At 34.6% G+C, this 20292-nt stretch overlaps 3 protein-coding genes across 4 annotated transcripts; 1 reads left to right on the forward strand and 2 right to left on the reverse strand.

Annotated features, from left to right (window-relative positions):
* Positions 1-1842: 1842 nt before the first annotated feature.
* Positions 1843-10877, reverse strand: LOC105161838 (K(+) efflux antiporter 4). Of its 2 annotated transcripts, none has more exons than XM_011079662.3 (20): positions 10298-10877; positions 9483-9526; positions 8380-8438; positions 8171-8249; positions 7999-8060; positions 7817-7892; positions 7574-7648; positions 7352-7423; positions 7173-7256; positions 6868-6936; positions 5935-6012; positions 5689-5777; positions 5097-5193; positions 4965-5018; positions 4610-4705; positions 3888-4076; positions 3731-3808; positions 3498-3542; positions 2464-2553; positions 1843-2191 (listed from the first exon to the last, which is right to left on the reverse strand). In XM_011079662.3, the coding sequence occupies exons 1-20, from the start codon at positions 10482-10484 to the stop codon at positions 2162-2164; spliced, it is 1653 nt and encodes a 550-aa protein (XP_011077964.1). In that variant the 5' UTR covers positions 10485-10877; the 3' UTR covers positions 1843-2161. The 2 variants fall into 2 exon arrangements, with proteins under 2 accessions (XP_011077964.1, XP_011077963.1); XM_011079661.3 differs by having other exon boundaries at positions 1843-2347; positions 10298-10875.
* Positions 10878-15020: 4143 nt separating this feature from the next.
* LOC105161839 (1-aminocyclopropane-1-carboxylate oxidase 1-like) lies at positions 15021-16549 on the forward strand. The gene is made up of 3 exons (XM_011079663.3): positions 15021-15157; positions 15249-15472; positions 15657-16549. The coding sequence occupies exons 1-3, from the start codon at positions 15056-15058 to the stop codon at positions 16258-16260; spliced, it is 930 nt and encodes a 309-aa protein (XP_011077965.1). The 5' UTR covers positions 15021-15055; the 3' UTR covers positions 16261-16549.
* LOC105161840 (fanconi anemia group E protein FANCE protein) lies at positions 15248-18944 on the reverse strand. The gene is made up of 2 exons (XM_011079665.3): positions 18550-18944; positions 15248-18454 (listed from the first exon to the last, which is right to left on the reverse strand). The coding sequence occupies exons 1-2, from the start codon at positions 18741-18743 to the stop codon at positions 17161-17163; spliced, it is 1488 nt and encodes a 495-aa protein (XP_011077967.1). The 5' UTR covers positions 18744-18944; the 3' UTR covers positions 15248-17160.
* Positions 18945-20292: the final 1348 nt, after the last annotated feature.

Here is a 20292-nt window from a genome sequence, read left to right on the forward strand (position 1 = left end):
CCGAATATTATTTTACTACTTAAATGATTACATTTCAGTGTGCATTCATTTGAGGAATGAAACAATATTATCATTTTGACCCCTTTAATTTTAAATATTTTACAATTTCTCCCCGTTAAGTTTAATCTTTTACAATTTTAATTATTTCTCGGCACGGCAACTGCATTAAGACAGAGAGCTGAGTAAGGACAACATCCACTGGAAAATTGAAAGGTTGTGTTACAGCAATCAAAAATCTCAATACGAGGAATTTTAAATAATAATAATAATAATAATAATAAATGCAAAGAACGCAAAATATAATTATTTTGTAGTTTTCTCCTATAAAATAGTGAATTTTTAGATGGCGATTCAAACACATTTAACACTTGAAGACTATGGGACATTGGAAGTGGTCCTAATTGTGGACAGGGATCCCAAGTATCCACCAATGGTCCTAATATTGCAAAATTATGTTCACTTTTCAGAAAATAGGACAAAGCTATATGAAATCTGCTGGAAAGGGTCCATATCTAAGGACAACTTTCGAAATATAGAGACACTCAACCAACCCCAACAGCCTCCCAAAAGAAATGTGGGCGCAAACCTCATTACTATTTCTTGGAAGGTTATATATAGGGATAACTACAATCGCAATTCTTGATCTACGATCTATTTATATAAATTATTTTTTTAAAAAAATTATATACATGTATTCATAAAAAATATCAATATCATTTATATAAACTACACCTATTTTTTTAAAAAAAATTACACATGCATTCCAAAAATATCAACATCATTACACAAACTACTTTTATTTTTTTGCTGGTAAGGGTAGTTTCTATAATTACGTAAAAAATATGAATGGTTTGTATAAGTAAACTACAAATAAAAAAACGTATAAGTAATTATCCCTATTTTTAGAAATTACTACGTAATAAATATATTTTTATTCGAATTTTGCTGCATTTTTTATTTTATTTAAGACATATGTATCACTCGTATAAAAGCTTTTTTTAAATAAATGTATGATGTAATTTTTATACGCATAATATATATACATATATATGTTTAAGAATAGAAAGTGCGATAAGATTAAAATAGAAAATTCAATCCAAATTGAATGGGACAAATGGTGGAAAAGTTTCATGTTATCAACTTGGGTGTATAAAGTGGTGAGTGTGTGTGACTGATACAGTTCAGCAGGTTTGTGGACTGAGGTGAATGTGATCTCCTACCACCCAAGAATAAAAGGCAAAGAGTAAGACAAAAAGTTTGTCCTTGGTACTTGGAAGAAACAAACTGCCTCCTTCTGGGCTATTCTATTTCAAGGTTATTGGCCTTATGCCATTGTATATAGGATCTGCTTGTAAAGCAGAAAATCATAGAATAGGACAATACCTTATACACAATAAATCATACCCTATCAGACCAAAAGAAAAAGTAATATAGAGAGATTGATATATTCAATTCAAAGCTTTGTCCACAAGACAGCCTGGTATGTATCAAAGGACTAATTGGTGAGAGCAAAAGACAAGTCAAAAACACAACAATCACTCTCAATCCACACTGTTCATTGTCAACCAAGTGACCAAATAGTGCATCAATGCTTTTGTTTTAATTTTCACTGTGTTAGGGACATAGTTGTACAAAATATACTTCTCAAGTATCTTTCTGCACAGAGGACTGAATTTTTTGAAACAATCTTCCAATATGGATGGAAAGAACTGTTTTTAGTTCTGCGTGACTGTCTGCCACATAGAATGTCACAGAATTATAATAGAAGAGATTGTAGTGTTACACTCTCCAGGCTAGAGCACAAATGAGTACCGTAAATCTACAAGAGACGCAGCAATGCTATTTCGCTACAAAAGAAGGGTTACTTTGTTGGAATCGAACAAAATTGGAAATTTATACAATGTGGGACTATTATACAGAAATGTACACCTATCCATTTGACAAGCTGATTGGTCATTTCAAAGTTGTAATGTAGTATGACTAAGGGAGGAAAAAGAAATGATTGCTGTGGGAGATTTACAGTATAAACTTCTTCCGTACTATTGCAATAAGTATTTATATCTGCAGTGCTATGTTCTGAAATCCTAGTCATTGCATCAAACTCTCTCAATTCATGTTGCTGGAGCATAGGGAGCTTTATAACATTTTACAACTTTCAGTATCAGTCGACCTCCTTTGAACTCTTAAACACCTGTCCCCCAGAGCATAAGAAGGCCATCAGGTCAAGTGCGATATTTGCAGTTCTGGTTCATATATTTTATTATTATCATGAATCATGAGAGCCTTGGACCATCAAAGAAATATGCTTAGCAGTGTCTGCACGCAGACTATCTCCTCTAAATCCGATCTGGGAAGAAAATAATATTCAAGAAACCTCAAAACTCTACCCAGACAGACTTGGGAAAAACCATCTACAGAATTTATCAAATCAAGTTTATACATCTATATAAGACAAAAGATTACCTCGTGTGTCGAATCAGGAGAAAACCACCGTAATAGCACTCCAAGACGTACTACTGCAGGTATTAGCTTGAACAATAATGGTGTGGTTACCTGCACAGAATCTTTATGAGCACACCTCAACAAGCAAAATATTAATCAAAAGTATGAGAAAATTTCATGTACAACATAGATCAAGAAAAGGCATAAAATGCAATTTAAAACAATGGTAAAACGAACATTTACCAACTTAATTAGGGTTTTTCCAGCACTGTAACCATTTAGGCGTAATTGTGATTTAATTACGAACAGAAATCAAATGTTCACTTTTTCTCTTATTTCTCCTTGTATGTAATAAATGAATTTTGATGTACAAAAGGATTTGAAATTGGATAAAAGTCAATTGGTATACTTGACTGAAAAAGAAGAAATTAAGAATCTTTTAGTGGCAAGCAAGTGCAATGTGTCATTCATACTCAATACTCTTAGTTGAGTAATAGGTGCCCCAAGGGATTTTATCCAAGATAAAGTTTCAGAAAATGTAAAAAATCTCTTTGATATTTCAGAAAGGTTTTGGCTTAATTGCCATTGGAAGAAGGCTCAGTCTTAACATATAGCAAGGAAGAGTATTTCAAATTTTGAGAGGTCGGACAGATGGATAGTTTTCAAGAGATTCAAACATTTATACATCAACCATATCTCTGCCTGCTCAAATTCTAATATGGAAGAGCCATCAGCAGCATATTCTGCTTTGTGGGAATTGTTACATATCTCAAGGGCAGATCTGGTTATCTGATAACTGGCAACATTCATCCCATATGATTCACATGGATTGCAAATTCTTAAGTTACTATTCCTCCCATTTTAGATAAATATAAATGCTACGCAACCACATAATGGCTAGATTTTCTGGATGTCATATACAATGTAGAACATATTCTTAGAATTATCTTAGCATGAAGTCATCACAAGATGCAGGCAACATAGTGAAGGACCAAACAAATACCATTTCTCCAGATTGAAATGATGTATGAGAGCCTACAGAGTACTGCACATACCAGACTGAGAGCTGTCGTTCCAAGAAGAAGCATGTACAATTTACCCTGCCAAAGATATCACCTTCGATTAGTGGTCCATCTCAGCAAATCACAGGAGCGCAACAGAACCAAAACCAATCAAGATAAAAATACTTAAATTGAATATTAAGAAATAAACAAGAGTGATCCTTAGTGTGAAAATGCAGATTTTGCTTCACTTTGCACTGAAGACAACTTCAGAAGCAAAGCAATACCTCAATCAGCTTCAGGTTTGACGCGCGGCTAAGAAGAACAAAAGCAAATTCTCCAATTTGTGCAAGAGACATTCCAACCTATATGTATCACATAACCAAGTTAGCTGTTCAAAGACAGCAAACTAAGATTTTATTCAAAAATACAGACAATACATACAAGAACTGAAGTCTTATTGTTGTAGCCAAATCCTTTCACGACCAACGTGACCACGATTGTTTTTACAACAATCACCAATAGAACAGCTGCCAGCAGAATATCAATGTGGTTCCAAAGAAAATGAACATGAATAAGCATTCCAATACTGGCTAGGAAAAGGGCAGCAAATAAGTTCCGGATTGGCTCCACCTATAAAACAATGAGTTCCAGATAAGAATTCCCTTTGTCCAGTAACAAACAAACACTGTCCAATTCCTAGTACCAAAGTACATGAAATGTTATATACTTAATAATAGGGAACAGTAAATTAACTCCATTAATACGACCCTCTGCTATGCTTCATACAGATCAAATTTCCTAACAGGGAACTTTTGTTCTTATCTTTCTTTCTCCTTTTTACAGGAGCCCAGTATCAACTAACATAGCAGCCAAACCTGCTTACTGCAGTTGGGACTTTTCACTCAGAAGAGCAATAACACATCAGCCATTGGCTTTCAAGCAAAAGCAGGTGTATAAGGCCTCCTATCAGTTCACAGAAAGAAGGGGGAAAAAAAGCTTAAGCATTCCCAGGCCAATTTTATTAACTCATAGTCATGAAAATGTAATGGAATCCAATTCCAACAATAATTATAGGGCCTTACATGCAGGCACACACACGTGTTAATGAAAGATGGAGAAGGGAGGAAATACGAGAACACAGAACAAGCATAGAAAAAGAATACCTGTTCAAGAGTATGATGAGCAAGATCAGTTGTTGATATCATCACTCCAGCAGCAAAGGAACCCAATTCAAGGCTCAGGCCCAACTTATCACTACACTGGAATGAGCAACAATGCATTACATGCATGTATTCACATATATTGTGGCGGACAGAAAGTTTCCAATAAAAAAAAATTGTTTGCATAGGTCCTACTGCCAGAAAAAGTAAACCAAGAGAATTGATTAGCAATGTGCAAAATGGAAATACAAGATCTCCTGGGCAGATTACACAAGTTACAAAAAAGTTGATAAACAACAATTTCAAATTTCATCGCAAAGCAGAGGATTAATAACAGAACTTGGGAAGTAATACGAACCCAAGCAACAAGCAAGCAGAAAGCGACAGATGCCAATTGATAGAGTTCATTAGTCTGCAAGGATTACAGAGGACAAAAGTGAGATACCAGAAACCTTGTGCGCATGTCGTATTTGCTCAAACACAAAATCACCTGTGAGGATAGGCTAATCATCAACTTAAGAAACCAAGGTATACAAGTGCGGCATAACATTGACAAAATGGCCAAAAATGTAACTAACACTATCAACCTGAAAAAGGAAAAGAATGACCTGATAAATAGCATAATAAATCATTAAAAAGAAAGTTTACTAGCATATGCAAAAAAAAAAAAAAAAAAAAACTATGCATCTTGAAACTATTTCCGCTTGATCAGGAATTAGTCAGAACATATCCTAGCCACAATGGAAAATAAGCTCAACTAGGAATAAGAGAAAGTACAGAAAACATAACTCATAACTAACGACATATACTGGTGAGAAGGACAGAACGTCTTCAAATAGTTTTATCATTTCACCTTACTGGTATTGTCGACCAGACTATCCAAAGCAGACAACGGTTGTAAAACTCATCATATATAAACCCAGGACAACATTAAACGTAAATCCCCCAAACAAGTACATTTGAGAATGAACCAGATCTATCACACACAACAATCATTAGCTGCATAATGTAATAAAGCATATAGCATCAATTAGAAGCTTGCATCCACACCAGACAACCATTCTAGAAGTTCATTTACTTACAATTTTGCCATGGAAACAATTCCTTGAAGAGCACCAGAGGAACCACCAAGGATTGGAAGGAGGGCAAATAGCAAACCCACCGCACAGTCCTGGCAAGCAGAGACGCGTTCTCAAACTTCAGAGGTGCAATTTCATGCTAAATATTACAAAACTTACAAGCAAGCTCATCCTAGTTAACGGCTAAAGCGTTTCAATTTTCACTTCTCGGATTTCAAACAAAGAGATAATTGTAAAGCTGATACACACCTGCAGAATCAGGGTTCCAACAGTGACCTGCCCATGCAGTGTATTGATGCTATTCCTTTCCATTAAAAATTTTAGAACCTGCATGCCAAAGATGATATCATTGCATCAGTTGGCTTTAATGCACAACCAGAAAAATGCTACAGGTGTTACATTATATCTACTTGTCATATATTATTGAATTATGTAAAATCGGTCAGAATTTTTTAAGGATAAAATGAACTATTCAACCACTTATTCATCTTTATTATTCTAGTGCTATTTTTTAATATCCAATCATAGAAAGTGAAAACGAGCAGCCCCTTCTGGACATGCCAATCGTGAGATTCCAATAACATCAGTTATTTTCTACTTCCTTTGCTGCTAGTGGTATGGCAGGCAGTCTTCACTGATGCAAAAAGTTAGATTTCCATCAAACAATATTGCGAACTTTAAAAGAAAGAATCAATATTCATATAAAACTTTAGCAGAAGCAAGCATGACAGTGAGTGTTCTTGGCGTGTTACTGGAAGATGCTTTTGTTCACCAAATTCAACTGAATCTGTATCAACAAAGCGCACCACATATCAAGAGGAGCCCTTATTGTCTCTAAGAAGCAAATGGAATGATTATTTTGGTGAAGTGGATTTGAACTGAGGACCATGAGCTCATATCATGTTCGTTTGTTGTAGTTTGGTGTAATCAATAATGATAATTAAAGTCCTTTAGATTAGGTTGGATTGAGCTTTATCATTAGGGGTCCAAGCAATAGAAAATAAGCCTCATAACCAAATTCAGAATAGCATAACCCTTCATGCCCCTCTAAGTTAAAGTTTAAGTCTTATACCATGGATAGACAAAAAAAAAGGACATAAGAACTAAGTGCTCAGCAGATGAATTATCTTTACTCTCGCACGACGAAACAGTAACTTAAGAAAAAAAAATCAGCTTAGATACCACTGCTGTTGAAGACATTGAGAGGAAGACACCAACAAAGACACCTTCAGATGATTCTCCACCGCACAACTGCAAAGATATCACTTAACGACATTAGACCTAAAACAGAATGAAAGAAGTTGACAAGAAAACATGCAATATTTGAAGGATAGCAGCCCCAAGTATTGAAGAATAATCGAGTATTAAGATACAGAAAAACTCAAAGTCTCATGTTAATCAAACATCAAGCTTTATCAACACTTTATATAACAATATTGTGATACAAAGTTATGCAATTTCAAAGAAAGTAACAACAGAGAGCATACCGAGGCTATTATCCCACACAAGCACATAAACAGAAATATCTGAAGCAACCCGCCTAAGACAGCAACTGCCCTCACAACACGAATCTGCATTATCAATTATATTTGTTCTAATTTCTCTCAAGATTTTGTCATATATCATACAACAAAATGACAAAGTTTAGATAAACAACAAAATTAACCTTCACTGCCGAGAACTCCAAGCCCAGTGCAAAAAGAAGAAAAATAACTCCAAACTGTGCGACTGTCTCAACCTGCATGCATACGCTTTTGAAGTTAGATGGCAAATTTTGACTTCGAAACATAGTGTACCCTCCAAAAGAGAGAGGTTGTAAGAGTAAGATATTCACAAAGAAGAAACTACGACAACTTCAAATGAAAAGGAAAGATAACAGGCCACATACTTGTACCATTTCACTAACAAAACTAAAACCACCCGGTCCAATAACAGATCCTGCTAGCAAATATCCAGTTATAACCTGCATGGTTAACCACAAACTCCTGTAAGTCTCTTGGATATCAGCATCTATGTCAACATTCAGAAAACACCATCTATATTCCAGGAGCATCACAAAAACAAGGAGAATAAATGAAAACCAGAGTCACATAAATCAGAGAAAAAGCACAAAGCTAAGCAGTAATCTGACCGGCTGTCCAGCACAAGCAAAGGCAATTCCACCACAGGTCGCGGAGACAATTACAACAACTAGATCAGATATGAATCTGTCAAACAGTAACCAAAAATGTTGGACAGTTTATAAAATACTGAATGAAGTAAACTACGCATTGCTTTGTCGGCTGGGGAGGGTTCGGAATTGAGAGTACTAACCTCAAGTCCAACTGTAATACAGGAAACTTGGACTTGGCATTCGACATAATGAAAACATTGTCCTGAGGAAAATTGTTAACAACTGGAATCAATTTCTTCAAAAAATATCTATGAATGTGCACTTGCATTCATTTTCAATAATTGTGTGGCTTTTTTCTCATATAACAAGTACCTTCTTATCTATCAAGGTTGGCGTGTCTTCAGGTCGATTCTCATTATCGAGATTAAAAACATCATGAAACTGAAATGACCTAATATAAAAGTCAGAAAGATATCAAGAGAAATCATACTAGGATTTCTTATGATGACAAATAGATATCAAACCATAGTACTTGAAACAGCAGATTATTCATTATCCAGGATACAGTTTGGGAAGCATACTTTTCATCTTTGGTCTCATTTTTCTTGGGCTTAACTCTAGCAACAGTTTCCAGGACTGCCTGCGAATTAGAAAAGTTTCAGTAGATACAGCACAGACATAGCAACAAAATGAAGCAAACTTAAACGACAAAGAGAGACAGAGAGAAACAGAAGAGAATTTGACATCAATGTTCCAAACTTTAAATCAAGTTTTGTGAGTGTAATGCAACAATAAGATGATCACAATTATATACAAATGACATTTTGCAGTATTTGGTTTATTTTTTAACAACACAAGCCAAGAAAGTAGATACTCAAATTCCAAATGCAAATCTTTTGTGGTCTAAACCTATTGGGCCTCACTGACATCGCCAAATCTCTCAAGCAAGATGATATTCAATAACTACCACTTTCAACTGAAATCGCATGCCCTATAGTCTCTTAACTGCAGAAACTTATTCAACTACTTACAATTATGATAATCGATGCCATGTCTCACACTACCAACCAAAAGAAGAAGACTGCCAATTACTCGAGATAAAGTAGGTTTTAGAATAACAACCGCACACATGATATGTGTATAGCACGCCTTACACGACATCAGTAACTTGACAAACATGTGTGGGAACCATAAGCCATCATCAACTGAACTTTCAACTTAAATGGGACCATTCATCTTTGTCACTCCTTTTGGAGTCTTCTAAAAGTGCGTATTCGTGCTGGGAATTTTTTCTTACATCTGTTCAAATAAATTATTTGGTTTCTTTTCCTGATGCCTAAATGTATTATGGCATCTAAAAGTAAAAGAGACTCAAATTGCATAGAGTACCAATGAACAGAATACCAGCTGCCAGCAGCAACAATATCAGATCTATCCAAACAAAACATAACCATTTGCTGAACAGCAACTACATCCCTCTGGAAGTTAGCCACACAAAATAGTAACCTCCACGACCTAAGGGCTAATCAATTAGTATGCCACAACCATATTTCTGATCTGCAACTAGTTTTAAGAGTGCCCTTCACAATCTAGCATCCACCATTTTCAAAAGAGCTAATCAAAAATCTGACGAGTCCAAATATAAGCATGTTCAAAATGTGCAAGAACTTGTAAACGAACAGACCTGCTGTTCGGCCACACTGTTGTTGAAGCTCCCAGGATCACTGACTGCAAAATGGATAAAAAGAGAGAAGAATAAAACGAAATGCAAGGTTTCTTTCCAAGTGGAAACTCCTAATCCTACCTTATTAAGTTTAATCAGCTTCATTAATTTAGACATCCAGTCCACTTCTTTATTGTTTTCATTCTGAAAAAGCCAACTTGAAATTTAGATTACGTACATGCATGAATGACCACATCAGTTATAATGGATTTTACCAAGTCTTTCGAGATAACTTTACAACTGGTAATGTTTTCAATAAACTACAAAATATATGCATCATGATTACTTGCATTAATTTCATTCAAGAGCTCCAAACATGGAAATTGGAACTCCTTGGGGGGCAAAAAAAAGGTAAAAGAAAATCAACGATAGCTATTCGCATTTGTATATTCAGAAAATAAGACATTTATCTGCCCCATTATCTTAGGCTCACATTCAACTTGCCAAATAATTCTAAATAAAGTTGCACCATGGACAATTTGTTGTATGCTTACAGAGCTGTTTACCCAAATATAATCAGTGAATTCTGCGAAGACGAATATAAAAAAATCCACGAGTTGACAATAAAAGAAATCTTAAATGCATAAAAACAAACAATCAGAAACAAAAGATTCGTCACTAATTCCATGCAATACAATAAACAAAACCAAATTTCCAATACAAACAAGTAGAACATAAAAATTTAGGAGGAATAAAACAAAAACAGCATAAAAAATTGGACACTAAAAATATACAATATAAAGCGCAGAGTACAGTTAGCGGAGATCTACACTAACCGTCGGAGAGTTCATCAGTCTCATTGAACTCTTTCGCCAATGCGTGATCGATCATATCAGCAAAACTCCCTTCCTTACCCTGAGACGTACCGTTTAAAACGGTAGCATTAAATACTCCGTCATCAGGCACGGAATCGCCGGCGTTGAGAATGAACAACAGAATCAGGAGAGCAAAAAGCGACCGCATCTTCTCGCTTTGATATTCTTCAGAGGGGTTTTGTGATGGAATAGAGGAAAAATGTAGTGGGGGTGCGTAGAGTGGCACCCGGTGGAAGTTAGCAGAGCCAGATGGGCGGGGAGGGGTGACGGAGGTGGAGTGAAATTACGTAAAAGAACCTCCTTCACTTTACTTATCCCAGATACTCGGTGCTTGAGATCTGCGAGCAAGATTTTGGAGTAGGTGACGCGCAAGGTGCACGCGTATGGCGGAGGTTGCAAGGGACGCGCCGTCACATTCGGTGCCTGTTTCAACTTTCAGGTGGGTTGATGCCTCGTAAACTACTTTATCGGTCTACTAGACCGCGTTTGGTTAATAGTTTTTATAGTTTTTTCTAGAATAATTGTTTGAAAGTTTATAAGATATTATAAAATATTTAATAATTCTCTTTGATAAGAAAAATACAGACCGTAAAAATAAGACGCCAATAATTTATAAATTTTTTTAGAAAAAAAAAAGTATGTAGTTCCTACTTTATGTTTTTAATAAAGTTTTTTAAATTAATTATATATTTATTATCAATAACATTTTATAAGTTCTGCAATTTTATTTTATTTAAATACGTGAAGAAGGGTAATTACACTATTTTTTCTTGAAATGTAATTTAATTATACGTAAATTTTATGTGATTTGGACATCTAGTACCTTTGAGATTTTGTGTAATTACACTTAAACTCCATATAATTTTAAAAATTTCACACAAAATACAAAATGACCATAATTTGCTAAAATGACGAGAAAAGTGCACCAAATAAAACTAGCCACATGCACTTTTTGGGTATTTATAGAAAATTTCATCCATTTTTGTCCTTATTATTAAATTTTTTTAAATAACAAAAATAAAATTATCAAAATAAATTCAGACACAACTAAAATTACCACTTTTATACTTACAAGATTAAAATTACAATTTTTTGAAAAATATTATTGCAACCTAATGTTTAGTAATAAGTGTGAGGAGTCATTTATTATTTTTTCCTAACTTTCGCCAACTTCAATTAAATACTTTATATATGCATTTATTACTCTAGAGAATCATAATAAGGACAGTGAGCAATAATTATAAGTTTATAACTAAAGAGTTGTACTATAGTAGATCTTGAATCTGAAATGGTCCTTAAGTTATATAGTCCCAACTTTGAATGATTTTAGTCATCCTAGCTTTTGATTTTTCTAGTTTTTTTTCTTTTTTATTTTCTAATATTCTCAAGTTTTTTTCTTTATTTTATTTAGTTTCAAAAGTTATTTTTTATTACATAATGCCATTGTCAAGTATTTATAAATTATTAAAATATAGGTAATTACATAAATAAAAAAAAAAACCCTCAATTGTGCAAAATTATCTTAGAACTTCCTTGTATTAACAGAATAGGCAAAAAAAAAATTATTATTCGAAATAAGCAGAGTCTCCCCCTTCATTTGTTATCCTTAATGAGTTGACGATGTTAAAAATTTTAGTCATATACTTATTGTACCATTATTTTAACAATCATTAATCTTCAATCAATACCAATGAATGATCCAGATTATAAGTAAATTTAAAAAATATAAATTTCTTTTATATATGTACAAATAATTATATATATACCCACACATAATTACATATAATATATATATATATATATATATATATACACGACAACAGCAACTGTGAATAGCGTCTCAATACCAATAGGGATCATTCCCGCCCAACCTTTGGGCAATGGTGAGGTTGTGCAGAACAACCTGAGCGACAATGCAAAAGGGGGCGACTTTGGGCAATAGGTCATAAAAATATTTTAAAAAATTTTAAAATATATATATAATTATAATTTATAATTTAAAAAAATATTTTTAGTTTATTTACCATAAAAATTAGATAAAAAAAAACCTAACTGAATGGGCTCGTTATTAAACAAATGTTAAAATTAAGGAGGTATTTATAAATTTTTAAATAACGAGAAAGTATTTGTAATTATACCAAATCTAAGGAGAGGTGGTTGTAATTTACCCTTTATTTTTTCCCAAAACTTTGGGTTGGATCTCCTATTTCAAATTTCGTTGCATGTTTTATTCCATTCAACATATATCAACGCGCATAATGGGCCGAACCAGCCCAAGACGGGCACAGACCAACCTAGAAAAGTCCAACTCAGGATTATTTATGATCGGTCTGAAAGTAGTCTTTAAAGGACCCAATGAGTTCATTTGTAAACCCAGGAACTATCTATTGTTCGACTTAAGGTCCAATCCAGCCTCGATTTGGCCTATTTTATTTTTATTTTTTATGAAAATGAAGTATCTTTTAAGTAATTACTTAAATTTATGATTATTTTATGACGCAAATAAATAATAAATTAAGTCATATAAAGATATATAATAAAAATTTATAACTAGAAAAAGAGAGTAGTTAATAATAAACTTGGATGATAAGAAGCCAAAAAAGAGTTTAAATAAACTTTGAAAAAAAATAATAAACAAAGAATATTAATGCACTAAAAATTTTAAAAACCTAAAAAGATAGTCAACTTAAAATAATAAAATAAAAATCATGTTTAAAAAAAAAAAATCATCTAGTTGGACCAATCCACCTAGCGCCAAACAAGCCCGGTCTAGGACCGCTAGGTTGGAAGAGTCCTAAATATTGATATTTGAGACTCGTCCAAGACTAATCTGATCCCAATTGGATTTGAGTTGGACCATCCCAATTTTTTGTTGCGTCAATCCAATCCTAAGTTGGGCCCACCGAACCCTGTCTACTACGCATGTTAAAACATATTCATGCTCCGTATATAAAAGTTTTTTTTAATAAATAATGTAATCTTTATATGTGTAATGCGTATATATTAATTGAAACAGAAGATAGAATGAAATTTAGAATAGAAAATTCAACTCGCGGAGACTCTTTGCATTATGAGAGGAAAAGAATGTTACTCCATAAAGGGAGTTGGAGAATCACTTTCATCATTCTTATTTAAAAAAAAAAAATACAAAAAACAGTCAACAAAAACAGGGACTATATAATCCATGTGCCAAATCCTACTTTTATGAGAGTGAAATTTCGGCAAGAAAGTCGGAAAAGAATCAATTCCTGGACTCCTAACCACAAACTACAACTGTATCTTCACTAAAATTGCCTTTTTCTTTCTTACTCATCCACATTCTGCATCAAATGTACTGAATAACTGAATATATATCTTATTATCAAATATGAAAATTTTGTAAGGAAGCCCTACACTTTCTAAACGGAGAATGATCACTTCCCTCCATATATCACTTATAAAATAATCACGATTATCCATGTATGAGTGCGGCATGTGAATTTTATTAAAATGAAGAAATGTAATCTCTCAAATTTTGGAATTCAACCATTTACTTCTAAAAATGGTCCCATACAATGTATGTCGAGTATTTTTAAAATACAAATACAAAAAAGATACGTATCTAATATAATTTTAGAATATCCAAAAACTAAAATTTCAGTTGAAATGATGAATTCAAAGTCATGGATTGTAAAATTCCTAATAACGTATCTTTTAAAATTGTTTGGATAAATTTAAATTTAAATAATTTCAAAGTTTTTAACTCTAAACTGAAATTATATTTTGTTGCACATTGATGGATTTTATCGTTTGAAATTTTTTTTCTAAATTCTTCACTTAAATTTAAATTTATTAATCTAAATGTAACCCAAAAGCAAAAAAATTGAAACTGTATCAGATAAGACTGGGAAAGTATCCAACACATCCTAAATATCTGATAGAAAGGACTGCTAATTTCAAAATCATAACTAATCATATACAACAATGAGAGGTCAATTCCAAACCGCCCACTGGAAGAGCAGCTGCTTGGTTCATTTCTCCTACTCTGCTAAACAAAGACACCTCCATTCAGTGGATCATTGCACCTGGTTTTTCAAAACTATGAATCATAATCAAAGGCACCACAACTTGGAGTAAAGTGGCCTCAAGCAAAACTACATGATCAACGGAAAATTCTAGTCTGAAATGAATTTAATTATATCTAAATTGATCATAGTACGATTACATAATTGATGTAAAGTTTCATAAAAGAGATTAATCATATGACAAGTATAATAATATTTCTCTACTGAACAAATTTGACTGAACCCGGTAGGGATAGGACGCTTATTAATACATAAAGCCCAGTTGACATGCAAAAGAGTTGACATATTGGGATGGGTGAAAAAGAAGCATCCTATGCAAGATTCTTGCATGAGAATGAATGAATGAGAGATTTATATTGGTAAGCAGACGATAGATCTGTAGTCAGAGTATTAGATACAATGAGTTGATGGGTGGTTACCTGAACTTGGACTTGTCAACCTACCTTGCTCTTCCCAATGCACCCAAATAATTCTTCTTTGATTAAGGGTTTGTGCTTCACTTGTAACTACCATTTATAACTGTTTTAACTTTTGTAGTAATTAAAAAACACCCCTCGTCCTTGTTTGCCTATAAATATACCACAAAGTTGTGTATCTCCCTCACAATAACAGGAAAACAAGAGAGAGAAAGAGAGAGGAGGGAAGAGAGAGAGAGATGGAGATCCCTGTGTTGGACTTCAGTAAGCTTGAGGGTGAGGAAAGAAGTGAGACAATGGCAAGTCTCCACGATGCATGTGCAAAATGGGGTTTCTTTATGGTAATGAAACTATAGTATAAGACTATAAGTTGTTATATCTAGGTAGCATTTACTGCAATGATCTTAAAATAACAGTGTTTGATACCTGCAGATTGAGAACCATGGAATTGATGTGGAGCTTATGAAGAAGGTGAAGCTTTTGGTGAATCGGCATTATGAAGAGAACCTGAAAGCCAGCTTTTATGACTCTGAGATGGCCAAGAACTTGGAGAATGGTGGATATATCAGTGACAAAGATTGGGAAAGCACCTACTTCATTTGGCATCGACCGTGTTCTAACATTAATGAGCTTACCAGCCTCTCAGGCGACCTCCAGTAAGTTATTGTGAGAATGTTATTCTCCTGCATCCAAAGGACAGATCACTACTGATACAATCCAAACATTTACTAAAATAAGAATCAAGATAGTCGAATAGATGGCTCTATTCCAACATAAACGCATAACAATGTACGTAACTGCCATATATTCATTTGGCTAATAAGTGAAATGTACATGCAGCAATGCTATGGACGATTACATTGATCAACTGATTAAGGTAGCAGAAAAAATTTCAGAGCTCATATGTGAGAACCTGGGAATAGAGAAGAATCACATAATGGAAGCATTTTCAGGAAGCAGGGGTCCTTCTGTAGGAACAAAAGTAGCAATATACCCGCAGTGTCCGCACCCTGAACATATAAGAGGACTTCGGGAGCACACGGATGCTGGAGGTATCATCCTCTTGCTCCAAGATGACCAAGTCCCTGGTCTTGAATTTTTCAAGGACGGAAAATGGGTGAAAATTCCACCTTCCAAGAACAATAGACTGTTTGTGAACACCGGCGATCAGGTGGAAATATTGAGTAATGGAGCATACAAGAGTGCTTTGCACCGTGTTATGGCAATGAAGGATGGAAACAGACTGTCCATTGCAACATTCTACAACCCTGCAGGAGACGCGATAATTTCTCCAGCTCCCAAGCTCTTACTTCCTAGTCATTACTGCTTCCGTGATTACCTGAACCTTTATACTAAGACCAAGTTTGGAGACAAGGACCTCAGATTTCAGTCCCTGAAGAACATGGCCAATGGACACCCAAGCATCCTCACCGGAGAAAACTGATATTTGCCCTGCTATATCCAATAATAACTTTCTCCTATGTTCTAGTTCTCTTCATCTCTGTGTTTCTATTTTTACCTTGTCAAAGTCAAGAGAAGCTGCTGTCCACTGCTTCCTTAACTTTTTTCTTAATGTTCATAAACTGAATTTTTCAGTAATGGGCTGGTTATGTTTAGATGCATTCACGTTTGTAATCCCACAAAGAAAAGTATTTAAGAGTTTGTGAGATGTGAACTCTTAATGGTTTATCCTTCAGGTATCCTATGAAAATTCACCTTTTCCATCTTTTGAATATTGGAAAGCTAGTGAACACAAGAATTCCTATATTGGAACAAGGTAATAGCTAATGTACCATAATTGGCATTTTATCTGTACATAAACTGCACATACTTATTTGATCTGTAAATAAAACTGTACATACTTATTTATCCATTCTCATTCTACACAAAACAAATCCATGACCTTGAATAAAAGATGATACAGGTCTTACATATCCCAAACATATGATTTGATTTCCAGCTGCCTTTTCTTATTTGTGCTTATCCAATGTTCAACTCCATGCTTTAATTAATATCCAACGTTTTATTTGGTCGAGGGACAGCCCAGAAGGAGAAACATTGTCTCTAGAGCTGAATCATCGCAAGGCTGTTTTTCATACTGCAAGACATGATAAATTTTCCATCCATATTTGGATGAATACTGAAGTCTTGTGGATCCAAACTAAAAACAGAAAATTACCAGTGTTCCTATGAAATAAGCAGGTAAGAAAGCACAGGACTCCACTTAAAGCTTTTGATCAGAACTTGATTTTTGAGCAAGATCTCTGACCTCTTGAAAAATTTCACACTCCACATGAGTAAAAGCCAAAGCACCTAGCACTTAAGTTTACCAGAATAGAGTAAGTTACAAACCAGACAATTTCGATAATATCGATTTGGTAACCAGGGTATTAGTGTTCTCAACGGCAGCAGTTAATAAAAGCTTGTGTGGCTTCAAAAAGGGAGCACATTTGTTGACTAGGCACAATAGAAAATTGCAAAACTTCAAAGATTTTGAAAACCTATCAGTGGATTCGCGGACGTGGTAAACAAGTTGATCAACTGAATCTTGCGTCAAATGAACATTGTGGTTCAAGATGTTTTGCCATAAACTAAACAAAGAATCCGTCCACACCAATTCCTCACTGATCAAACATCGCTGGCGGGGAAGGCAGACAAATCCCCGCGCATCTTTATCTTCGCAAAGCAGTTTTTGGCAGAATGAAGAAACATGACCAGGGTGCAGGGATTCTTTAATTATTCTAGAAATCACATCGCATATGGGGTTGTTTATACCCTCATTTCGTAGAATTAACGGAAACAAAAGGGCATACTCAGCAGCCGTTTGATGAGCCTTGCAATACTCTATTGTTCTCATCACTAGTACACGAGAAGCTGGTTCACTGAGGACTAGAAACTTAGGTAGGACTATCGAGCATAAGATATGAGCTGGCCAACCAAGTTCATAAGTTTCACTTCCATCAGACAATTCAGAAATTAAAACTGCTGCAGTCTCATCATCTGCACTCCATGGTTCAATCAAATCCAAAACTACCAAAGAATTTTGTTTGCTTTCGAAACAAAGTTTGTGAACTTCCTTCCCCAATTCCACAGCTTCTGAAGTAGACTCTACATTTAGAAGCCGAGATTTCAAAGATTTTGCCATTTGCTCGACGTCAATGGCTATATAGTCATCAAGCTTCAATTCGTCCACATCAACCTCTAGCATCACTTCATCAAATTCTTCTTGTTTGCTCTCCTCCACATCAATGGAAATATCATCTTCATTACCTCCGCTAGCAGTCAGCGGCATCGTCTCACTTAGTTCATCAGATGACATAGGAAGCCAAGTAAATACTGAATCACTATCTTTAGCAGTATCCCTGAGCCAATCTGGCAGCGAATAGAACTCGTCCTCCACATTTTCTTCTTCAGTGTCCAAATTGAAATGAGAAATCCATTGATAATTAGTAACGGATACCATGTCAAGCAGCCGTTGAGCAGCTTTCTTCACCCAAAAATCAAGACCTTTGCCCTCACTCAGCACAAGTCTGGCAAGTTTACACAAGTCCCGTTTGCAAAATCTCTGATGATCATATGCAAGAAATGACAAAATTCGGGCCTGAACTACAGCCGGTAGTGTTTCTATCCACATAACCCTGCTCATTAAACGATGAACACTTAACTCTAAACACAAAACAAACCAGCTTCTCAACTAGACGCACAAAAAGAACACAAATTTATGTGGGCTTACCTCTTTTCATGTGGAGAAGAAGGGTCAATAGAAGTGGTCTCTGAAGGAGCCGCGAGCAGTGAAAGGAAAGACGCAGTGGAAATGGGACTGGCGTTCGACGAAGGGTTGAAAGCTTTCTGTAACCACAGTGATGCCTCACTCTCAGGGCATGGGGAATTCACGAAAATTTCAAACAGTGGAATCCAACCCTCCATTCTCTTTGTTTTCCCTTCTGCGGAATGCACGAATAGAAAGAGATGGAGCTGGAGATCAAATTAGGGTTTTGATTTCGGAAGTCTTACATAGAGATGGCGGGAAAATCGCGCATTAAACACCCATGTGATATGATTGAGGTTTTGAGCTAAGAAATAGAACGCAATTTACCCGAGAAATTAGCGGAAACCGTCTATAAGAAAAAAAATAAATAAATTATACTCTATATTTTAAAAAACAAAGCAAATTATCCCAATCTAAATTATTGAGAATTTATTTCTTCATTCTTCTAGTTTAAGAATTTCTTCTGGAGAGATACTCAATCCAACAATGACCAAGTAAATCTATTGCAAGAAGTCTTTTCGATTTTGTGGGCGTGTAATTCCCACAGGTAAAGCAATGTTGTTCACAATTACTAAATCTCTTGAGAAGAATAAAATCGTTTTAAAAGTTTTTGTTTGATGTTCAATTCTTTTTTTATGTATTTCTGGTTCGATCCACTGTAAAGACGGGAAATTTGAGTTCGGATTCGATTCGATCGAATTTGAATAAATCATATGGCAAGTGTAATACACTAGTCGTGTAATTGGTATATAGTTCAAGGGAAGTGATCAATTATAACAAGTGTGGTACACTTACTCTGTACTTAATTAGGTTTGACAAGACCTCATTCGGACAAAGTTTTTCTTATAAAGACGTACACCCATTTAATACCTGCAGTTACACCTATAATAATAATTGTTTCCAAATATAAATTAATGATGAAAAATTGAAATTAAGTATTAGAAGCTTATATCCGACTTACACAAATTTCAAGGGAAAATTATTTTTAAAATAAAAAAAAAATTATGAAAAAGGTGTGTTTTAAAAACTTTTGAAACTTTAGGCGGAACCTGGATTTGAAATCCCGTACATTTTTTATAAAAAAATGCATTTGATACAGATTTGGGATTTTATTTTTAAGAAAAAAATCATGTCAGATTTGAATTTGAAATCTTAGATTCAGTAGAAAATATTTATTTTTTTAAATAATCATATATTGGCTTTGAATATCCCTTTTTGCATCTAATTGCACCCAATGGCCTCATAATACTTGCGCACAACTTTCCACAGTTTTGATTTGCTCTCAACCACACAATATTCTCACATTGCAAACTGCACCGAGAAATTTTTTACACTCGCTTTCAAGTGGACTTTACTCTTAAAAATCTTGCCACATTCAAGATTTTCAAAGTTTGAGTTGTAAAGATGGCCCCAACTAACAGATGGGATATCGTATGAGTCGATAGGAACCTCGAGATGTGTTGTACTGAAAAATAAAATTACCGGATAGAGAGAAGGTGGGCCCGGTTAAGCTGGTATGTTCAAATCGAACATGGCTTGACGACTCATTACCATTACTTCCAATCACATCCAACATAACTGGAATATTGAGGTCATCATCATTTTCAGGGTTATTATCATTTTGACCCTTTGGTTCATTTTCAACCTCGATTGGTTCTGAGTCCACTGGATCATTTTTTAAGAAATTATTTACTTCTAGCTCATAAT

The sequence above is a fragment of the Sesamum indicum genome, linkage group LG5 (assembly GCF_026168435.1).
Source record: "Sesamum indicum cultivar Baizhima isolate 11 linkage group LG5, ASM2616843v1, whole genome shotgun sequence".
NCBI lineage: Eukaryota > Viridiplantae > Streptophyta > Magnoliopsida > Lamiales > Pedaliaceae > Sesamum > Sesamum indicum.

What these genes read in the sequence shown, in the direction of transcription:
- LOC105161838 (XM_011079661.3), bottom strand. Translation starts at nt 10,484, where the DNA reads ATGCGGTCGCTTTTTGCTCTCCTGATTCTGTTGTTCATTCTCAACGCC. An exon ending in AATGAGACCAAAGATGAAAA is followed by an intron (nt 8,250 to 8,379) that starts GTATGCTTCCCA and finishes CTTTTATATTAG; the next exon opens with GTCATTTCAGTTTCATGATG. An exon ending in TGTGTGGGATAATAGCCTCG is followed by an intron (nt 6,937 to 7,172) that starts GTATGCTCTCTG and finishes ATATCTTTGCAG; the next exon opens with TTGTGCGGTGGAGAATCATC.
- LOC105161839 (XM_011079663.3), top strand. Translation starts at nt 15,056, where the DNA reads ATGGAGATCCCTGTGTTGGACTTCAGTAAGCTTGAGGGTGAGGAAAGA. An exon ending in CAAAATGGGGTTTCTTTATG is followed by an intron (nt 15,158 to 15,248) that starts GTAATGAAACTA and finishes TGATACCTGCAG; the next exon opens with ATTGAGAACCATGGAATTGA. An exon ending in AGCCTCTCAGGCGACCTCCA is followed by an intron (nt 15,473 to 15,656) that starts GTAAGTTATTGT and finishes ATGTACATGCAG; the next exon opens with CAATGCTATGGACGATTACA.
- LOC105161840 (XM_011079665.3), bottom strand. Translation starts at nt 18,743, where the DNA reads ATGGAGGGTTGGATTCCACTGTTTGAAATTTTCGTGAATTCCCCATGC. An exon ending in TCTTCTCCACATGAAAAGAG is followed by an intron (nt 18,455 to 18,549) that starts GTAAGCCCACAT and finishes TTTAATGAGCAG; the next exon opens with GGTTATGTGGATAGAAACAC.